Raw genomic sequence first — 19,019 nt, forward strand, 5'->3', positions numbered from 1 at the left:
ACAAATCAGTTGGAATTCTACGACGATGTAACTAGTAGTGTTGACAAGGAGGAGCCAGTTGATGTGGTATGTTTGGACTTTCAAAAGCAGTTCTCGAAGTCCCGCATAAGTGATTATTGTGAAAGATTAAAGTGTATGGGATTGGGGTAAGTGTATTGAGGTGGATAGAAAACTGGTTGGCAGAGAGAAAACAAAGAGTAGTAATTAATGGATCCTTTTCAAATTGGCAGGCAGTAACTAGTGGGGTTCCACAGGGATTGGTGCTGGGACCCCAGCTATTCACAATATATATTAATAATTTGGATGAGCGAACAAAATGTGACGTCTCCAAGTTTGCTGATGATACCAAATTCTGTGGGAAGGTGATCTGTGACGAGGATGCAGAGATCCTTCAGCATGTACTGGACGGCTTGGGTGAGTGGGTAAATCAATGGCAGATGCAGTATAATTTGGATAAATGTGAGATTATTCACTTTGGAAGCAAAAACAAGAAGGCAGATTACTACCTGAATGAGTACTACTCCACTGTTTGTGTCTCCTTAGATATTGAAGCAGTCCATATTTTAATGGAACAAGATCTGGACCATTTCCAGGCTTGGGCTGGCAAGTTTTTATTTTTTATTTATTTAGCCATTCATGGGATAAGGGTGTCGCTGGCTAGATCAGCATTTATTGCCCATCCCTAATTGCCGAGAGGGAAGTTAAGAGTCAACCACGTTGCTGTGGGTCTGGAGTCACATGTAGGCCACACCAGGTAAGGATGGTGCTTTCACTCCCTGAAGGACATTAGTGAACCAGATAGGTTTTTCCTGACAATCGACAATGGATTCATGGTTTATCATTAGACTCTTGATTCCACACTTTTTTATTGAATTCAAATTCCACCATCTGCCGTGGCCGAATTTGAACCTGGGTTCGAACATTAACTGGGTTTCTAGATTCACAATCCAGTGTTAATTCCATTAGGCTATCACCTCCCCTGGCAAGTGACAGGTAACATTCGCGCCACGTATCTGATCGTGAAGTTTGCTAGCCGTGTCTTTCAGAAATACAAATTGGATAATCTAACATTTTTCCCACACTGGTATGACTGAACTTCATCTGCATTAACTGTGCCCACTCATTCTTTTTAATTCATTTGTGGCACTTCAGCATCGCTGGCTGGCCAGCATTTATTGCCATCCATGATTGCCCTTGAGAAGGTGGTGGTGATCTGCCTTGAACCACTGCAGTCCACCTGCTGTAGGTTGACCCATAATGCCCTTGGGGATTTCCAGGATTTTGACCCAGAGACACTGTTGTAGATAGTACACACTGCTGTTACTGATCATAGGTAAATGGTTAATGGTAACCCCCAGAATGTTGATAGTGTGGGACCAAGTGATGGTAATACCATTAAATATCAAAGGGCAATGGTTAGATTGTCTTTCATTGGTGAAGGTCATAGCATGGCATTTGTGTGATGCACATGTTACTTACTACTTGTCAGCCCCAAGCCAGGATATTGTCCAGATCTGGCAGCATCTCTGAAGAAAAACTCAGTTAATGTTTCGGGTCCGGTAACCCTTCCTCACTGAACCTGAAACATTAGCTCTGAGCTTTTCTTCACAGATGTTGCCAGACCTGCTGAGTTTATCCAGCAACTTCTGTTTTTGCCCCTGACTTATGGCATCTGCAGTTCTTTCGGTTTTTATTGTCCGGATCTTGTTGCATTTGAGCATGGGCTGCTTCAGTATCTGAGTAGTCGAGAATGGTGCTGAACATCCCCACTTCTGACTTGACGATGGTGTAAAGGTCATTGATGAAACAGGACACTACCATGAGGAACTCCTGCAGAGATGTTCTGGGGCTGAGATGATTGACCTCAACTACCACAGCCATCTTCCTATGTGCCAGGTATGACTCCAACCACCGGAGAGATTGCCCTTGATATCCATTGATTCAAGTTTTACTAAGGCTGCTTGATGCTGAGTTGAATGTGCCTTGATGTCAAGAGCTGTCACACTCATTTCACCTCTGGAATTCAGATCATTTGTCCACACTTGAACCAAGGCTGTAATGAGGTCAGGAGCTGAATAGCCCTGCTGGAACCTAAACTGGGCATCGCTGAGCAGGCTATTGCTGAGCAGGTACTGCTTGATGACATCTTCCATCACTTTACTGATTAAGAATAGATTGATGGGGCGGGAATTGGCCGAGTTGGATTTATGATAACACAGTGTGGAGCTGGAGGAGCACAGCGGGCCAGGCAGGATCAGAGAAGCAGGAAAGTTGACGTTTTGGGTTGGGACCCTTCTTCAGAAAATTTTCCAGCTCCACACTGTGTTGTCTCTGACTCCAGCATCGGCGGTTCTTACTATCTGTGTTGGATTTGTCTTGCTTTTTGTGTACAGGACAAACCTGGGCAATTTTCCATTTTGTCGGGTGGATGCCAGTGTTGTAACTGTACTGGGACAGCTTGAGTCCGGGAACAGCAAATTCTGGAGCACAATTTATTAGTACTATTGCTGGAATGTTGTCAGGGCCGATCTCCTTTACAATATCCAGTGCCTCCAGCTGTTTTTTAATATCGCAGGGAGTGAGTCAAAGTGGCTGCAGTTTGGTACCCCTGATGCTGGGGACCGCTGGAGAAGACAGAAATGGATCATCCACTTCCCACTTCTGAGTGAGGATTGCTGTCAGTGCTTCAGCCTTATCTTTTGCACTGATGTGCTGGGCTCTTCTAACATTGAGGATGAGGTGATCTGTGGAGCCGCCTCCTCCTCCTCCATCGCCATCGCCATCGCCGTCGCCATCAGGAGGCAATGGCCGGGTGGTCGTATTGCCGGACCGTTAATCCGGAGACCCAGATAATGTTCCGGGGATCTGGCTTCGAATCCCACCACGGCAGACGGTGGAGCTTGAATGCAATAAATATCCGGAATGAAGAATCTAATGATGATCATGAATCCATTGTCGGAAAGACCCACCTAGTTCACTAATGTCCTTCAGGGAAGGAAACTGCCATCCTTACCTGGTCTGGCCTACATGTGACTCCAGACCCACAGCCATGTGGTTGCCTCTTAACTGCCCTCTGGGCAATTGGGGATGGGCAGTAAATGCTGCCTAGCCAGCGACACCCTCATCCCGTTAATAAATAGAAAGCAAAAACCATTCACACCTGGATATGGCAGGACTGCAGAGCTCAGATCTGATCTGTTGGTCATTGGATCACTTAGCTCTGTCTATTATTTGCTGGTTATGCTGTTTGACATGCAAGCAGTCCTGTTTTGTGGCTTCAACTTGATATCTCATTTTCGAGTATGCCTGGTACTGCTTCTGACATGCCCTTCTGCACTCTCCATTGAACCAAGGTTGATCCCCTGGCTTGATGACAATGGTTCAGTGGGGGTTATGCCAAGCCATGAGGTTGCAGATTGTGCTGGAGAAGTTTTGTTGTTGATGTCTTTCAAGACCCCAGTCTAGAGTTGCTAGATCTGCAAAGTCTGTTCCATTTAGCATTGTGATAGTACCACACAACATGATGTAGAGTATTCTCAATGTGAAGCGGTTATTGCTCCTACCAATACAGCATGGACAGATGCATCTGTAGCCAAAAGATTGGTAAGGATGGAGTCAAATATGTTTCTCCCACTTGTGGTGAGGGAACTAACCTGCCACAGATCCATTTTAGCAGCTCTATCCTTTAGATTATATGTTGAACCTGAAGCTATGAGACTCCATGAGGTTTGGAGTCAATGTTGAGGACACCCAGGGTAACTTCCTCCTGATTATATACCACTGTGTCGCCACCTCTGCTGGATCTGTCCTGCCAGCGGGATAGGACACATCGAGGAGGTTGTGATAGTGGTGTCTGAGCCATAGTCACACAGAATCGTACCTTACAGATAATGTAAGCTGTTGCTAGACAAGTCTGTGAAACAGCTCCCAATTTTGGTACGAGCCCCTAGATGTTAGTAAGGAGGACTTTGCAGGGTCTACAGGACTGTTTCTGCCCTTGTCATTTCCACTGCCTAGGTCACTGACAGGTGATCATCAGATTCCATTTCTTTGAGACTTTGTAGTAATTAATACAACTGAATGACTTGCTCGGCCATTTTAAAGGACAACCGAGTATCAGTCAAATTGTTGTGGGCCTGGGGACCTGGTGAGGATGGCATATTTCCTTCCCTGAAGGGCATTAGTGAATCAGGTTTATTTCCAACAATCAGGAATGGTTTTCATAGGCAACAGTAGATTCTTGATTCCAGATTTTTTTTATTGAATTCAAATACAATCATCAATTGTGACAGGATTCGAACCTGGTTCCCCAGGACATTAACTGAGATTCTGGGTTAATAGTGTAGAGGCAATACCACAAGGCTATCGCCTCCCCATTCATCTGCCCATATCCCTTTGTGACCACCTCCTATGTGACCTAACTTAGTTCAAAATTGAAAATAGTATGTAGCCACAGTGGCCAAAGCCTGAGTACTGATATGATCACATGCTGCACCCCTTTTATTGAAAATCTTAACATAAATAAATGTGAAAATTTGACCATACTGTGCCTCCTTGTTTTTTGCTATTTCTAGGGGCTGGGAACAGGTTGAAGTCACCTGCAGTCCATACCTAAAAGAAACCCCGAACTCATTGTGGAACATTGAGGACCATGTTAATGCTAAATGTAAGTGGGTACTACTGTAACTGTCATCATAGAACTCTTGTAATATCTGATCCTTGTTGTTTTGATCATTCAATACATAGCCCTTTAATAAAGGATTATGGATAAATATATACATCTATGTTTATAGAGCTATTTCTGTATTTGGACTGTTGTGCTCCTGTGCATGCAATCATGAGTAAATACTAAAACAGTTGTACCTAATACCTTTATGGAAATAATATATGCACATTGTTTCCAACCTCTTTCCAAGGATCTTAATAAAGATATTCAAGGCTCTCCCATGACATTGGATGGGGAAAAAGACGAATGATACTAAACAGCAGTGGGAATCAAAATTGAATTTTTTTTTTAAAGTGGCCCTTCAGCTCTCTCCATTCCACAATCTGAAAACCTGATGCTTAAGAGCACAGTATCTGAACTAGGATGCAGACAAGAGAAAATTGCAGAAGTAGGACAATTTGAATACATAGTAATTTATAAACCACTTTAACCATATAAACCATTGCATTGCCTCCTGACTCGTGCCTGGCAGGTGGTGGACAGGCTTTGGGGATTGAGGAGGAGAGTTACTTATCGCAGAAATCCCAGCTCTGATTTGCTCTTGCAACCAAAGGATTTAGATACAAAATAATCCAGCAAGGAACAGGAATTGAATGTTCAACCCTAAAGCCTCTGCTGTACTATTTATTGGCTTATCTGACATTAAGCACAAATCCGGATTCCCATGGGCCCCGATAACCTTTCACCTTCTCGCTCAGCAAGAACTTATCCACCTCTGCCTTAAAATATTCAAACTGCCTTTTGAGGAAGAGAGTTTCAAAGTCTCACTACCCTCTGTGAGAAAACATTTGGCCTAGTCTCTGTTTTAACTGGGTGACCTCTGATATTTGAACCGTGACCCTAGCTCTACATCTTCTCATAAAAGGGAAGATCATCTGCACATTTATTGTGACGAGGCCCCTTAGAATCTTTACATTTGAATCAAGTTGCCTGTTACTCTGCTAATCTCCAGTGGATACAACAGGAACAAAAACGAAGTTGCTGGAAAAATTCAGCAGGTCTGGCAGCATCTGTGAAGAAAAAAAGTTCTGAGGAAGGGTGACTGGACCCAAAACGTTAACTCTGTTTTTTCCTTCACAAATGCTGCCAGACCTGCTGAGCTTTTCCAGCAACTTTGTTTTTGTTCCTGATTCACAGCATCCACAGTTCTTTCGATTTTTTACCCAGTGGATACAAGCCTTGCATGTCCAACTGTTCCTCCTGAGACAATCCAGCATTTCAGATTTTAGCCTGGTAAACCTCTGAACTGTTTCCAATGCATTTAAATCCTTCCTTCAATAAGATAGCAAACGATGTGCACAGTACTCCAGATGTGGTCTTACCAGTGCCCTATAGAACTAGTCTCAGGGAAGAGCTATGTAATTATAATTAAGTTAACATGGTATGGCAGGGCTTTACACTTGACAAATGAGTAGAACACTGTAAAGAAATGGTTTCTGATGTGTAGCAGGGTCGAAGAAGGAAAGAGATTCAAGATATAAATAATTGCTTGGCTGTACAAAGCTTAAACGTTGCTAGAAGGAGGGAAGAAGTTGAAGCTTTTTGTTTTGATGAGTGCAATACAAGTAGGCGGGAAACAGACCTGAACAAAGGGATACCATCTTGTACAGCATGAGAAGAAGGTGCTGATTGGTTGGGCTACGATTGGCATGGAGATGCAGCAAGAATGGTTACCTATAAATCTTAATTCTCACATCAATCTACCATGACAATCTATAAGTCTGCCTAAGATTACTCTAGAAAGGGAAGCTGTCACAAAAATTTGAACAGATGAAGCTAGCTATCTCACTATGCAGTAAATCCATGATGGCTTTCTTCACTCACAGGATATTGCAGTCAGGCCAAAAAGGCACCCTGCCTACCACACAAATGAGTAGTATAGAATGTGTTGAGTGCCTGTGTGATGTCAGCTATGTAGGTTGTGTGTCCGAATGACTGGTAAACAGTATCAAACAGCATGTCCTGTAAACCATATAGAAGGGCAACAGGCCACTCATGCTCAGCCAGCCTGTGCTTGCAAGCCTCATAAATATATCCAATATAATTCTGCTATTGAACATCATTTACAAAAAAAAAAATCCGGGTTGTGCTAAGATTTACACCAGAAAACGATTGAAAATCATCAGTTTGGATTATAGTGTAATCATTTCCGCATGCCAGAGGCTACATTTTATAAATATAGTGGACACTGTTTTATGTAGGAATTTGTATGTACATTGTACCTTTTTTAAGCAAAAGAGTCTTGTGCTCAGCAAATCTCTGTTGAATCCCCATGACACCATTTCATCCAAATCATTTACAATGATATGGATGAAGGCGTGGAAGGGTGGATTTGTAAGTTTGCACGCAGTATGAAGGTGGGTCGAGTTGTGGACTGTGCAGAGGGCTGTTCCAGGTTACAAAGGGACATTGATAGGATGCAGAGCTGGGCTGAGAAGTGGCGGATGGAGGTTAACCCTGAAAAGTGTGAGGTGATTCATTTTGGAAGGACAAACTTGAAAGCAGAATACAGGGTTAATGGAAAGATTCTTGGCAGTGTGGAGGAGCAGAGGGATCTTTAGGTTCATGTCCACAGTTCCCTGAAAGCTGCCACCCAGGTGGATAGAGTTTTTAAGAAGGCGTTTGGAGTGCTAGCTTTCATTAATAGAGGGATTGAGTTCAAGAGCCGTGAAGTTATGCTCCAGCTATACAAAAGCCTGGTTCGGCCACATCTGGAGCATTGTGTCCAGTTCTGGTCGCCTCATTACAGAAAAGATGTGGAAGTGTTGGAAAAGGTGCAGAGGAGATTTACCAGGATGTTGCCTGGAATGGAGGGAAGGTCTTACGAGGAAAGGTTGAGAGAGCTAGGGCTTTTCTCTTTAGAACGACGAAGGATGAGAGGTGACTTGATAGAGGTGTACAAAATGATCAGAGGTATAGATAGAGTAGACAGCCAGAGACTTTTTCCTAGGGTAGAGGTAGCTATTACGAGGGGGCATAGTTTTAAAGTGAGTGGAGGTAGATATAGGGGAGACGTCAGATGTAGGTTCTTTACTCAGAGTGGTTGGGACGTGGAATGCATTACTGGAGCGGGTAGTGGAGTCGGCCTCATTAGGGGCATTTAAGCGGCTATTAGATAGGCATATGGATGATAGTATAAGGTAGGGGTGAAGGTTAGATAGACCTTAGGATTAGGGTAAAAGTTCGGTACAACATCTTGGGCCAAAACGTATGTACTGTGCTGTACTGTTCTATGTTCTGTGTTCTAACGCACTGACCAATCAAAATCGTCCTGCCTGGTCTGAAATTTAACATTGGCATGGAGATGCAGCAGGAACAATTAATTAACTGTCAATGGTAGCCCAACTGATCAGCACTCTTCATTGCAACTCAAATGGTGTCTTTCTTGTGTTCTAGTTCTGATGACTGTCAGATAAAAAGCTTCAAATTCTTCAAATTTTAAACTATCTGGGGGATGGAGGGGTTTTGGAACAAGGAAAAGAAATAGTCTAATTGTTTCAGAAATACTAGGGACTGCAGATGTTGGAGAATCTGAGATAACAAGGTGTAGAGCTGGATGAACACAGCAGGCCAAGCAGCATCAAAGGAGCAGGAAGGCTGACGTTTCGGGCCTAGACCCTTCATCAGAAAAGGGGGAGGGGAAGGGGGTTCTGAAATAAATAGGGAGAGAGGGGGAGGCGGATAGAAGATGGATATAGGAGAAGATAGGTGGAGAGGAGACACACAGGTCAAAGAGGCAGGGATGGAGCCAGTAAAGGTGAGTGTAGGTGGGGAGTTAGGGAGGGAATAGGTCAGTCCAGGGAAGACGGACAGGTCAAGGGGGCGGGGTGAGGTTAGTAGGTAGGAGATGGGGGTGGGGCTTGAGGTGGGAGGAAAGACAGGTTAGGGAAGCAGGGACGAGCTGGGCAGGTTTTAGGATGCAGTAGGGGGAGGGGAGATTTTGAAGCTTGTGAAGTCCACATTGATATCATTGGGCTGCAGGGTTCCCAAGCGGAATATGAGGTGCTGTTCCTGCAACCTTCGGGTGGCATCATTGTGACACTGCAGGAGGCCGAGGACGGACATGTCGTCTGAGGAATGGGAGGGGGAAGTTGAAATGGTTCGCGACTGGGAGGTGCAGTTGTTCAGTGCGAACCGAGCGTAGGTGTTCTGCAAAACGGTCCCCAAGCCTCCGCTTGGTTTCCCCGATGTAGAGGAGGCCACAACGGGAACAGCGGATACAGTATATCACATTATCAGATGTGCAGGTGAACATCTGCTTGACGTGGAAAGTTGTCTTGGGGCCTGGGATGGGGGTGAGGGGGTAGGTGTAGGGGCAGGTGTAGCACTTCCTGCGGTTGCAGGGAAAAGTGCCGGGTGAGGTGGGGCTGGAGAGGAGTGTGGAGCAGACAAGGGAGTCCCAGAGAGAGTGGTCCCTCCGGAAAGCAGATAAGGGTGGGGAGGGAAAAATGTCTTTGGTGGTGGGGTCGGATTGCAGATGGCAGAAGTGTTGGAGGATGATGCGTTGGATCCGGAGGTTGGTGGGGTGGTATGTGAGGACGAGGGGGATTCTGTTTTGGTTGTTTTTGCGGGGAGGGGGTGTGAGGGATGAGTTGCGGGAAATGCGGGAGACGTGGTCGAGGGCGTTCTCGACCACTGAGTGGGGGAAGTTGCGGTCCTTGAAAAACAAGGACACCTGAGATATACGGGAGTGGAATGCCTCATCTCGGGAGCAGATGCGGCGGAGGCGAAGGAATTGGGAATAGTGGATGGCATTTTTGCAGGAAGGTGGGTGGGAGGAGGTGTATTCTAGGTAGCTGTGGGAGTCTGTCGGCTTGAAATGGATATCGGTTTCCAGGTGGTTGCCAGAGATGGAGACAGAGAGGTCCAGGAAGGAGAGAGAGGCATCAGAGATGGTCCAGGTGAACTTAAGGTTGGGGTGGAAGGTGTTGGTGAAGTGGATGAACTGTTCAAGCTCCTCGTGGGAGCACAAGGCGGCACCGATACAGTCACCAATGTAACAGAGGAAGAGGTGGGGTTTAGGGCCAGTGTAGCTATGGAAGAGGGATTGTTCCACGTAACCTACAAAGAGGCAGGCATAGCTTGGGCCCATGCGGGTACACATGGCCACCCCCTTTGTCGGAAGTGGGAGGAATTGAAAGAGAAGTTGTTGAGGGTGAGGATGAGTTTGGCTAAGCGGATGAGGGTGCCAGTGGGGGGGACTGGTCGCACCGGCGGGACAGGAAGAAGCAGAGGGCCTTTAGGCCATCTGTATGGGGAATGCAGGTGTGTAGGGACTGGACGTCCATGGTAAAGATGAGGTGTTGGGGACCGGGAAATTGGAAGTTTTAGAGGAGGTGGAGGGCGTGGGTGGTGTCACGGACGTAGGTAGGGAGTTCCTGGACCAAGGGGGAGAAAATGGAGTCGAGATAGGTGGAGATAAGGACGCCAGGCGCCAAATCTCCGACACCACCTCCTACCGCCCCCTTGATCATGACGCCACCCCCGACCACCAAACCATCATCTCCCAACCATGCACAACCTCATCACCTCAGGTGACCTCCCACCCACAGCCTCCAACCTCATCGTTCCCCAACCCCGCACCGCCCGCTTCTATCTCCTTCCCAAAATCCCCAAACCTGATTGCCCTGGTTAACCCATTGTCTCCGCCTGCTCCTGCCCCACCGAACTTATCTCCACCTACCTCGACTCCATTTTCTCCCCCTTGGTCCAGGAACTCCCTACCTACATCCGTGACACCACCCATGCCCTCCACCCTCTCCAAAACTTCCAATTTCCCGGTCCCCAACACCTCATCTTTACCGTGGATGTCCAGTCCCTGTACACCTGCATTCCCCATGCAGATGGCCTGACGGCCCTCCGCTTCTTCCTGTCCCGCAGGCCCGACCAGTCCCCCTCCACTGACACCCTCATTCGCTTAGCCGAATTTGTCCTCGCCCTCAACGACTTCTCTTTCAGTTCCTCCCACTTCCTACAAAGTGGGTGGCCATGGGTACACGCATGGGCCCAAGCTATGCCTGCCTCTTTGTAGGTTACGTGGAACAATCCCTCTTCCGTAGCTACACTGGCCCCAAACCCCACCTCTTCCTCCGTTACGTTGATGACTGTATTGGCGCCGCCTCGTGCTCCCACGAGAACCTCAAACAGTTCATCCACTTCAACAACACCTTCCACCCCAACCTTAAGTTCACCTGGACCATCTCTGATGCCTCTCTCTCCTTCCTGGACCTCTCTATTTCCATCTCTGGCAACCACCTGGATACCGATTTCAAGCCCACTGACTCCCACAGCTACCTAGAATACACCTCCTCCCACCCACCTTCCTGCAAAAATGCTATCCCCTATTCCCAATTCCTTCACCTCCGCCGCGTCTGCTCCCAGGATGAGGCATTCCACTCCCGTACATCTCAGATGTCCTCGTTTTTCAAGGACCGCAACTTCCCCCCTCAGTGGTCAAGAACGCCCTCGACCGTTTCTACCACATTTCCCGCAACTCATCCCTCACACCCCCTCCCCGCAATAACAACCAAAACAGAATCCCCCTCATCCTCACGTACCACCCCACCAACCTCCAGATCCAACGCATCATCCTCCGACACTTCCGCCATCTGCAGTCCGACCCCACCACCAAAGACGTCTTTCCCTCCCCACCCTTATCTGCTTTCCGGAGGGACCACTCTCTCCGGGACTCCCTTGTCCGCTCCACACTCCTCTCCAGCCCCACCTCACCTGGCATTTTTCCCTGCAACCGCAGGAAGTGCTACACCTGCCCCTACACCTATCCCCTCACCCCCATCCCAGGCCCCAAGAAGACTTTCCACATCAAGCAGATGTTCATGTGCACATCTGTTAATGTGGTATACTGTATCCCCTGTTCCCGTTGTGGCCTCCTCTACATCAGGGAAACCAAGCGGAGGCTTGGGGACCGCTTTGCAGAACACCTACGCTCGGTTTGCACTGAACAACTGCACCTCCCAGTTGCAAACCATTTCAACTTCCCCCTCCCGTTCCTCAAATGACATGTCCATCCCGGGCCTCCTCCAGTGCCACAACGATGCCATATTCCTGCAGCCCAATGATATCAATGTGGACTTCACAAGCTTCAAAATCTCCCCTCCCCCTACCGCATCCCAAAACCAGCCCAGCCTGTCCCCACCTCCCTAACCTGTCCTTCCTCCCACCTATCCCCTCCTCCCACCTCAAGCTCCACCCCCACCTCCTACCTACTAACCTCATCCCGCCCCCTTGACCTGTCCGTCCTCCCTGGACTGACCTATCCCCTCCCTAACTCCCCACCTACACTCACCTTTACTGGCTCCATCTCCGCCTCTTTGACCAGTCTGTCTCCTATCCACCTATATTCTCCTATATCCATCTTCTATCCACATGCCCCCGCTCTCCCTATTTATTTCAGAACCCCCTTCCCCTCCCCCATTTCTGAAGAAGGGTCTAGGCCCGAAACGTCAGCCTTCCTGCTCCTCTGATGCTGCTTGGCCTTCTGTGTTCATCCAGCGCTACACCTTGTTATCTCAAATCGTCTCATTGTTGTGATCTGGAATGCATTTTCTGAAAGCTAGTAGATGCAACAAGAAGATGCAGTCATTTCTGCTGATGCCCAGCACAGGCATGATGGGCCAAATGTCATACTTTTGTGCTATGTGATTTTATATTAAAAATGTTCCATATTCTCACCTTTTCACATAATTTGTGCCCTGTTCCTTTCCACGTCTGCACCTTCTCCCAGATTTTATCCTTCCTGTCGCTGTGGTCTGAATTATTGATGTCTGCCAAAGTACACTTCTCCTGTCCCACTGCTTGGATTGTTAGAAGTTTCCTCCAAAACCTTTTTTTACCTTGTCCTCTCTTATTTAAAAGTGTACTGCTTCAAGACTCTCTTGTCCCTGGCCTTAGGTCACTTACCACTATGTAATAAGTGGAGTGCCACAGAGATCAGTGCTGGGTCTACAACAATTTGCAATATATTTTAATGACTTAAATGGGGAAAGTGTAAGTAATAGCATTTTTTTTGTCATCCACAGCTTGGCGGGAAGGCAAGTGGCAAGGATGACAGAGCCTGCAGTGGGACATAGATTAAGCGAGTGGGCAAATGCTTGGCAGATGGAATATGATGTGGGAAAGTATTGGATTATTCACTTTATTAGGAAGAATACCGGAACTGAAGACTGTATAAGTGGTGAAAGACAGCAGAAAGCTGCAGCTCACTGGGTTTAGATCCTTATACGTAAATCTCAAAAAGCTAGCTTATAGATAATAGGGAAAGTGAATGGAATGCTGGCCTTTGTATCAAAGGATATGGAGGGTAGGGAAGTCGTATTAAAACAATACAAGGCACCAGTCAGAATAAGGCTGGAATACTGTGAACAATTTCGGTCCCTTTACCTAAGGAAAGATTTATTGGCATTGCAGGCAGTCCAGAGAAGGTTCACTAGACTGATTCCAGATGTGGAGTGATGATTTTATTGAGTCTGCTCCACCTTTCAATGAGCTGATTGACCTCTTTTGGTCGTACATCCTATGATCTTACTCAAGCATTCGTGGTTTACTATGCTTTTTAACCAATATCCTAAGACATGATCAAGTTATTTCTTTCTTGCATGCAATATAGTTTGCCAATCATTCTACTGATGATGTGCTAAAACATGAGGGTATAAATGTTTAAGTTTGTGGTTAGGGGTGCCTATTATTGTGGATTGCTTAGTATTCTTTGGTATTGATATTGTCGTTGGAGCAGCACTTATCCAGATATGCGGAGCCTATTCCATCATGCTCCTGATTTGTGTCTTATAGATGGTGGATAGGCTTCCGAGAGTTCATAAAACACTATCAGCCTCTGATGTGTTCGACATGGCCATAGTATTTATATAGCCACTATTGCCTCATCTCTTTATTTCATCTCTCTTGTGCATGTTTGGACCCAAGGTTATATCGAAGTCAGGAGCTGAGTGGCCTTAACGTGCTCAGTTTGTGTTGAGCCATGATTGAGCAAGTGCCACTTAATAGCACTGTCCCCATTTCTTATATTGATGATTGACCATAAATTGTTGGGGCAGCAATTGGCTGTGTCGGGTTTATTCTGCCTTTTTCTGGGTTGTTTTTGGACGCTAATTTTCGAACAATGTAATGAACCCTTTCTCATTGCAGTGCCCAATATCAGCCTTGAGGTCCTGAAACCGTCATTCCCAGAGATCCTACTTGAATCGCATGTCGTCATGATCCGGGTCAGTACATCTCCTCAATGTAAATGTGAAATCAGAAAACCTGATTGCAATTTTTTATAGTCCAGAGAATTGAATAATCCCCCTTTTTTTTCATTTGCTGTATCTCTTGAGCTTCCAGTGTGCACTTGCTGGCATTCTGCCCTCCTCTGCATGCAGGTTCCTTTCCCTGCTTCAATTTGTGCATATCTCTGTTGGAGGAGTTCAGATTTGGCTCAGCAAATTATATTGGGACAAACTGTACAGAGTAGACCGATAACTAGCAGGTTTGAATTTCTCACTTCCATAAATAATTGCAGAAAATCGAAAAGGAAAAATAATACAAAATGCAATTGTTTGATTGCAGGTTTATAAAGATTAAAGAATATAATTGATGTAGTGCAAAGTATCCTGATATGTTAATAAACAATATGTGTTATGTAGTTGATTAAGCTTAGTGAACATAATGGAGATACAATTATGTATTTGGTACAGTTTATGGTGTCTTCACGTAGGTGGCTTTATCATTAATTTGGTACAACAGGATAAAATATTTTTGATTTCAAGGACATACAAACCACTCTCTGTGTAAAGAAGTTGTCCTTTGCCGCCTCTTTTTTTTAAAAGAGGAAGTAGTGGATGCGAAGACATTTAGAACATTTAGAAGACATTTGTATGAGTACATGAATAGGAAAGGTTTGGAGGGACAAAAATAGAAATTGCTGGATAAGCTCAGCAGGTATGACAGTATCTGTGGAGAGAAATCAGAGTTAACGTTTCGGGTCGAGTGACCCTTCCTCGGGGTTCTCCATAGAATAGAATCTACGGAATCACTTCAGTGCGGAAACAGGGCATTTGGCCCAACAAATCCACACCGACCCTCCAAAGACCATCCCATCCTCTACCCTAACCCTGTAACCCTGCATTTCCTACAGCTAACCCACCTAACCTATGCATCCCTATACGCTATGGGCAATTTAGCATGGCCAATCCACTTACCCTGCACATCTTTGGACTGTGGGAGGAAACTGGAGCACCCGGAGGAAACCCATGTAGACACTGAGAGAATGTGTAAACTCCACACAGAGAAATTACCCGAAGGTGGAATCGAACCCGGGTTCCTGGCACTGAGGCAGCAGTGCTAACCGTGGAGCCACCGTGCCGCCTGTGTTCTGAGGAAGGGTCACTCAATGTGAAACATTTAACTCTGATTTCCCTGCACAGATGATGCCAGACCTGCTGAGCTTATCCAGCAACTTCTATTTTTGTCTCTGATTTACAGCATCCGCAGTTCTTTCGGTTTTTATTAAGGTTTGGAGGGATATGGGCCAAGCGCAGGCAGGTGGGATTAGTTTAGTTTGAGAACGTGGTTGGCATGGACTGATTGGACCGGGGGGTTTTTTTCCATGCTGTATGACTCTGACTCTTACTGAGCTTTACTTCAGGGCAGCTACTTGATTTTCGATAGACTGCTTTTTGATAGTAGCACTATTTGTTGTAATTCTGTTAACATTTGGGTATTTCGGATTGCGTGAAGCAAATCAGAGAAGAATTTGTCAATATCTACAATAATACTCAATACTCCATTAAAATTGAAGCCATAACACACAAGGGAAACATAAATTTCCAAGACAATACTTTATTCAAAATTGCACAAAATAACAGACACAGGTAAGTGAGAGTTAGGAGTGTAACAGAATACTGCCCACTTGCCTGGATGGATGCAGCTCTAACACTCAAAAAGCTTGATACCATCCAGAACAAAGCAGCCCACTCGATTGGCACCGCATCCACAAACATCTACTCACTCCAGTAGCAGTGTTTACTTTTGACAAGATGCATTGCAGAAATTCACCAAAGATCATTAGACAGCACCTTCCAAATCCACAACCACTAGCATCTAGAAGGACAAGGGCAACAATTGCATGGGAGCACAACTACCTGCAAGTTTCCCACCAAGTCACTCACCGTCCTGACTTGGAAATACTGTCTCCCTTCCTTCAGTGTCGCTGGCTCAGAATCCTGGAAATGCCTCCCAAAGGGCATTGTGGGTCAACCTACAGCACAAGGACTGCAACGGTTCAAGAAGGCAGCTCACCACCGCCTTCTGAAGTGTAAATAAGAATGTGCAACAAACACTGGCCCAGCCAGCGTCCATGTCCTGCATGTAAATGAAATAAGTGATTGAGGTGTTTTTTTTTTTTTTTCAAAAATTATCAATGTACCTCCACACAAAATAATCTTTCACCCTAAACATGCCTTCTGCTGAGTTGTGACATCACAGCTAATATATTTCCATTGCATTTGTGCAAAGCTGGAACATTTTAACTATGCAGTTAGAACCTTTTATCAGTTGGCTGAATGCCTTGGTTCAGTGTAGAGATGCCATCAGTATGGGTTCAATTCCCACACTAGCTAAGGTTACCCTGAGGGATTCTCCTCCTCAACCTCTTTCCTTGCGTGAGGCCTGGTGACTCCCGGGTTAAACCACACCAGTCATCTCTCTAATGAGAGAACAGCCCCGTGGTCTGGTAAGACTATGGAGACTTTACCTTTGCCCGTTACTTTTTTATACTGCTTCTCTAATTTCAATCCCAGATTTAAATATAACAGACGATGCTGTTCATTGCAACAGCATGCAATATATTTTTCAACCCACCCCCCTTCCCACTAATGTTGTTCCTGAAAATACCCAACCTTAAGCTAGGAGTTCCATATTCATTTTCAAGTAGTTTATTACCAAATTTTCCAGGCTCCCAGTTCATTGAGTATTCCTTAAGTGATAAGTTTAAAACTGTCCTCTCTCTCCTTTGCAGCCTCCTTCCCACATTGCAACTCATTCTTGTACTAACCTTGCAGCTTCCTTCTTTCCTGCCTCCCCGACCTCTCCACAATAACTGTCTCCCCCCCTCTTCCCTGCACCCTTTTCTTCCAAATTCCCACCCTGTCCACAGTATCTACACCCCACAGCTTCCAAAAATCAACTCCTCCCGCAGCTGCCTCCTTCAGAATCCCTCCCAAGACCTTCCATCCCATTAACAAACTCAGCACAAACTTTACAGCTGCTCTTCCAATTAAAGGTGGTTCTCTTCTGTGTACAATGAGCCTATTGAAATTACTCCCCAGGGGCTGGTATCCTGTCACCAAGTCACATTTTATTTACCTGAGCATAGTACTTGACATTGATCCAGCTTCCTTAAAGCCAGCTCCGAGTGAGCAGAGCTTCTGACACTCCTGTTTATGATATGGCGGTGCCGGTGTTGGACTACCTGCCTATCTGATCAAAGAACACATCCATCAACTGAACAGACTGGTCAAGACTTTGGATCCAGTCCTTCAGAGTACCCTATACACACTCATCCCACGTACTTCCCGCGTAGGGGACTTCTACTACCTTCCAAAAATACACAAAGCCAACACACCTGGACGTCCCATCGTATCAGGCAATGGGACCCTGCGTGAGAACCTCTCTGGCTATGTCGAGGGCATCTTAAAACCCGTTGTGCATTGAACCCCCAGCTTCTGTTGCAACACTACAGATTTCTTACAGAAACTCAGCACCCACGGACCAGACGGACCAGGCGAACCAGGAACACTCCTCGTCACAGTGGACATTTCGGGACTCTACACCAGCATCCCCCATGATGGTGCCATCACTGCAATAACCTCAGTACTCAATACCACCAACTGCCAATTTCCAGATGCCATCCTACAACATATCCGCTTCATCCTCGACCTTAACGTCTTCACCTTCATAACCAGTTCTTTGTGCAGACATACGGAACAGCCATGGGGACCAGATTTGTTCCCCAATATGTCAACACTTTCATGCACAGGTTCGAACAAGATTTCTTTGCTGCACAGAACCTCTGACCAATACTATGCACCAGATACATTGACGACATTTTCTTCCTTTGGACTCATGGTGAGGAATCACTGAAACAGCTACATAGTGATATCAACAAGTTTCGTCCCACAGTCAGACTTATCATGGACTACTCTTTAGAATCCGTCTCATTCTTGAGCAGCCACATCTCCATTGGGGACAGACACCTCCGTCCATCACTCTACCACAAGCCTACGGATAACCATACGATGCTGCACTTCTCTAGCTTCCACCCGAAACATATTAAAAGAGCCAATCCCTACAGACAAAGCCTTATGCACACATAGAATCTGTTTGGATGAGGAGGAACGAGACGGACACCTGAAGGTGTTGAAGGACGCCATCATAGGAACAGGATACGATGCTCAACTCAATGATCGCCATTTCTAGCATGCCATGACGCAAAACTGTAATGACCTCCTCAGAAGACAGGCACAGGATATGTCCAGTTGGGTGCCCTTCATCGTCCAGTACTTCCTGGGAGCAGATAAACTACACCATGTTCTTCGCAGCCTTCAACACATTATCGATGACGATGAGCATCTCGCCAAGATCTTCCCCACGCCTCTACTTCTCGCCTTCAAACAATCGCCAATCCTTAAACAGATCATTGTTTGCAGCAAGCTACCCAGTCTTCAGGACAATATCGACCACAACACTCTACAACGCTGTCATGGTAACCTCTAAGACATGTCAGATCTTCGAAACAGAAACTACCATTGCGCGTAGGAACACCACCCACCATGCGTATGTCGGATACTCGTGTGACTTGGCCAACGTTGTCTATCCAGTACACTGCAGGCATGGATGTCCCAAGGCGTGGTACATTGGTGAAACCATGCAGATGCTACAACAACAGATGAAAGGACACTGTGCAACAATCGCCAGACAGGGATGTTCCCTCCCAGTGGGGGAACACTTCAGCAGTCAAGGACATTCGACCTCTGATCTTTGTGTAAAAGTCCTACAAGGCGGACTTTGAGATACACGACAACACAGAGTCGTTAAGTCGAGGCTGATAGCCAAGTTTGGTACCCATGAGGACAGCATCAACTGGGATCTTGGATTCATGTCACACTACAGGTGACCCCACCACACTATACACTCTCACGTGCGTATACACACACACACACACACACACACACACACACACACACACACACACACACACACACACACACACAAACACACA

The 19,019-nt window shown here is 46.1% G+C and overlaps 1 protein-coding gene across 1 annotated transcript in view; it reads left to right on the top strand.

The window, feature by feature from the left end:
* pomt2 (protein-O-mannosyltransferase 2) overlaps positions 1-19,019 on the top strand; it is a 145,457-nt gene that overhangs the window by 74,723 nt on the left and 51,715 nt on the right. The window contains exons 14-15 of the mRNA XM_048600344.1: positions 4,575-4,666; positions 13,889-13,965. Coding sequence (XP_048456301.1) covers positions 4,575-4,666; positions 13,889-13,965 — 169 coding nt within the window. The remainder of the gene's footprint in view (positions 1-4,574; positions 4,667-13,888; positions 13,966-19,019) is intronic.

The sequence above is a fragment of the Rhincodon typus genome, chromosome 8 (genome assembly GCF_021869965.1).
Source record: "Rhincodon typus isolate 14 chromosome 8, sRhiTyp1.1, whole genome shotgun sequence".
Classification (NCBI taxonomy): domain Eukaryota; kingdom Metazoa; phylum Chordata; class Chondrichthyes; order Orectolobiformes; family Rhincodontidae; genus Rhincodon; species Rhincodon typus.